The 4243-nt window shown below is 33.3% G+C and overlaps 1 protein-coding gene across 2 annotated transcripts in view; it reads right to left on the bottom strand.

The window, feature by feature from the left end:
• Nucleotides 1–4243, bottom strand: part of LOC110029237 (cell differentiation protein RCD1 homolog) — a 76658-nt gene that overhangs the window by 17245 nt on the left and 55170 nt on the right. For both annotated transcript variants that reach the window (XM_020731432.1, XM_020731433.1), the window contains one exon: nucleotides 1648–1743. In XM_020731432.1, coding sequence (XP_020587091.1) covers nucleotides 1648–1743 — 96 coding nt within the window. The remainder of the gene's footprint in view (nucleotides 1–1647; nucleotides 1744–4243) is intronic.

Raw genomic sequence — 4243 nt, 5'->3', positions numbered from 1 at the left:
CGAGCGTGGAGTGCGGGCAGCAGAGGCTAGGGTTTCGCCGTGAGGCGAACCCCTAATAGAGCCTCGATGAAGGAGACGACTCCGGCCATTATATGATTTACAAATAAAAAATGATATATATATATATATATATATATATGCGCGCGCGTGTGCGCGTGCGTGGGCGCGCGCGTGTGTGCGTGCGTGCGTGCGTGTTCCACTGAAAATATTTAAAAAAATTGAAATTTAGTTCGAGTCGAAATTCAAGCTTGAACAATAGCTTAACTCGAACAAACGAGTTTGAATTGAGTCGAACACAAACAAGTTATTCACGAGCTATTTCAAACATGAGTCTAACACAAATAAAAAAAAATTTAACGAAATGAACAAGAACAAGCCTTAGGCTTGCTCAAGCTCAGCTTGTTTACACCCCTAACTACTACCCACTTCTTTTACTGCTCTCTGCTTGGTAAAAGAAACAACTCGAGTAATAGGGCAACTGGAAGCAATGTGTCCAAACCATGACATCTAATACACCTCCTTGCAGGCACTGTTGGGTGTACTATTCCGCTTTGGCTTCTTCCTGCTCTAATTAGCTCTATCATCTTAATGGATAGCTTTCACATTTTCCTCAGGTGTGCTCCTACTGGCTGCTATTGTTAGTGTTATTAAATTCTTTATTTTTTTTTTTGCATTATTTATAATATTTTGTTTATTTTATTTATATATTTTTTAATATTTTTTATTATAATGGCGTGTTTGACTTGCGTTTGTGTCTTATATTTTCAATAATAGACGTATCCAGTGTCCGTGCAGTACCGTGTCGTGCCCGCGCAAAATAGGCGCTATGTATGTGAATGCCCCAAAATATATATTATGCATCACATTATTTGCATTAGAAAGCCTAAACCTGGTTCATCCTGGGTGTGCAACTCCTCTTGGGCTTCCTCCCACTCTAATTAGCTCTATCATCTTAATGAATAGCCTTCACATTTTCCTCAGGTGTGCTCCTACTGGCTCTTGTTGTTAGTGTTATTAAATTCTTTAATTTCTCTTTTGTTTTATTCTTAATATTTTGTTTATTATATATACGGGAAGAGGACCCCTAAGGGTGAGTCAAATGTATTTTTTTGTGTTATATATATATTATAATAATTTTTACTATAATGGTGTGTCTGACGTGCGTCCGTCCTATATTTTCCATAATAGATATGTCCGGTGTCCGTGTCATCCCGTGTCGTGTCTGTGTCCGTGTCCGTGCAAAATAGGTGCTATGTATGTAAATGCCCCAAAAATATATTATGCATCACATTATTCGCATTAGGAAGCCTAAACCTGGTTCATCCTGCATCACAAGAGCACACACAAAACACCAAAAAAAGGCTAAAACGTACCTACTCATATGTATAATGCAAAGACAGGACTGAAATCTGGATAGAATTGCATCCATTGCAGGACAACATAGTTCAGAATAACGGGCTATCTATTGTCAATTTCCTACAAAAATGATTCAAAAATACAATCCATAGAGGTATAACACCAATATATCAAACAAAAAAGATGACATTTTTTGCAGAAAAATTGCAATTCCTTTAAAAACAGAGTGCATAATTATAAGACATTTAAAAGTTCTGAATTATAGCGAATTCGGGAAATTCGATACGCAGCTGTTTGTGATATTTCGCCTCCATTTTCCATGCTGCGTAGACACAAAGGAACTATTTCTGTATGAAGAAGATAGCAGATAACGTCAGTGTCATCAGCCTGCAAAACGAATTTGAAAACATCCTTATCAAACGATTGTCACACACTCAGTATAGCCAAATAAATGATTATTAAATGATAGTCAGAAAGTTATCTAATTTATGGTTTCAGGACTGAAGAACCCAATGAAATCACAATGCGCTAAGTTACCCGGAAAAAAAGGTAAAGAGAGGCCATGTATAACAAGGATATAATTTTAAAGGGCATTTACATACATACCACCAAATTCACATATATTTACGTCTCTAACATCTAAACTTTGCTTTATGCATTTAAACCATTCAAATCTTTCATATCACATCAAAGTACCACTATTTTAACTTTTAAGAAGTGAAATACACCTTTTTCATATATAACACCACTGAGTGGTATGCATGTAAATCTTCCTAATTTTATTGCTTCATCATTGAAGTAGCAGAAGCAGACCAAAGGAGTATTAATATTTAATCATTATGGAAGAATCTGGATCAACTCCCTATACAAATATAAGAATCACTTAATTCCGGCCATCCAAATAATGGCATCAAAATTTGGGATTCTACCAACTCCTCTATATAGAACAAAACAACATAACATTTAAATCTCAACCATCAAACCGTTTCAAGATGATCCACGAGGATTTTAATATTCCAAAATTTTTATATAGCTTAGAACATCTGAGTTGACTGAAAATTTTCCAAAAATTCCAACAAATTCTACAAAAGGTGTAGACTCAATTTTGCGAAGTTGCAACTCCAAAATTTATCGAAAGAAAGGGTTGGGCAAGAACAAGAGGAATCTTTTTCAATTGCTTAAAAGACAGAATGAAATGAAAAATGTAATAATAAATTAACAACCAAAGTTTACACATTCAAGGGCTCGGTCAATCCATACAGAGAAATTTAAGGTATTTTAAATATCTTGTTTGTTTAAGGAATTTTTCCATTTTCCTTAAGATGTTCTACATTTCAGGAGTTTTTTTATTAACTATGTTTAAGGATTAGATCCTACTTTTTGGTACTCTTGAATTTAAAAAGATTTCTAGATGTTTCTTTAGATATAAATAGGTGAAGATTGTATGCTAAAATACAGAGATTAAAATTGGATTAAAAAAGGGCTAAGTTGGGTTGGAACCAATATCCAATTCCTTAATTTCATAGCTATGTTCCCATCAAACCGTAGCACCGCCATCCTGATCTATGCCCTAGTTTTGTCTTTATGTCGTTGTTTTTCTGTTTTCAAATGCCTTGGTTATAACTCCATTTGAATTTCAACAATAATATTCTCATTCCGTTGTAGGTTTCGGTTAATTCCGACATCAATTGATATTAGAGTCAGGTTAACCCTAATCCTATCCTAGGGTTTTTTAGCATCCACCAAACACAATCTCCATTCCAAAAATTTTATTTGCTACCTGATCCCGACCGTTTTTATACAACAGTATAACAATGTATGCAATTATATTATTCATTTATCTTTCCTACTTTGCAACAACACCAAAAACTTGATCCTGAAGAAAATAAGAATTCTACTTTTTAATTTATATATATATTGGGATACTACGCAAGTATACGTATCGTTATAGAGTAATATATGACTTTTTGATTAAGCTCCGAATATCGAACCCACAGGAATTGTTCACAATATGCACTATTAAGTAACAAACTTCTATTTCAAAAATACAATTACTTAAACTAAAGATATTATCACAGTAATTAAAGTTCAATTCTTTTTTGTATTTTTGATATTTTGACAATATAATAACATCTAAAGATAACTTGAGATTTTGTAAGATAAGAAGCACTGAATATGAAATATTTTTTTCCTTATCATGAATCAGTAATAAGTATAAGAATTCTGTTGTGGAAGTATGCATAATTGTGTTGTGCCAAATAGGAGTAATATTATTCTTTACCCTTACTAGAGATGTTATAAAGAACATTGACTAATTTAAAGTTTGAATAGTTCTGAAGACCGGCTAGGCAGAGAAGATACCAGCTCTCACTCTAGAGTTCCCTCGATTCTCTCCACTTGGGGGCTAACATCGTATATCAAAATATAAAACAATAAACAAAGTTGGGGGCTTTAACCTGTCACTTTGAATCATCTAACTCTACACCCTTCAATGATTATTTCCCTATTTATTTGCATTCAATCATATGAATTACATTATCATCCATACAATCTCATGTGATTCTTTTCAATTGTTGACTAAGACAATACCATCCCAGTTCTTACATATTCTCACAACAAATTTTAACATCTCGATGAGCCAAATTAAAAAGTAAATGAAGTACATGGAGTTATATCATCACAACTTCTTCCAAAATTAAAGATCAATACCCTTCATAACTTCCATCCAATACTTTATTTACTTATCATTTTAAGAAAAAAATATAAAGAAAACTACTAAGAATTTATGGAGAAAACAAAACCACACTTTAGTTTAAAAACAAAAATCATTGTCAAACCAACAGGAACTCTCGATTAAAACCAAAAGTATGTAGTAACAAAAAGATAG

This window comes from Phalaenopsis equestris, unplaced genomic scaffold (genome assembly GCF_001263595.1).
Source record: "Phalaenopsis equestris unplaced genomic scaffold, ASM126359v1 Scaffold000552, whole genome shotgun sequence".
Lineage (NCBI taxonomy): Eukaryota > Viridiplantae > Streptophyta > Magnoliopsida > Asparagales > Orchidaceae > Phalaenopsis > Phalaenopsis equestris.
Note: the sequence above shows the minus strand (reverse complement) of the source record. Positions and strands in the feature narration are given on the sequence as shown.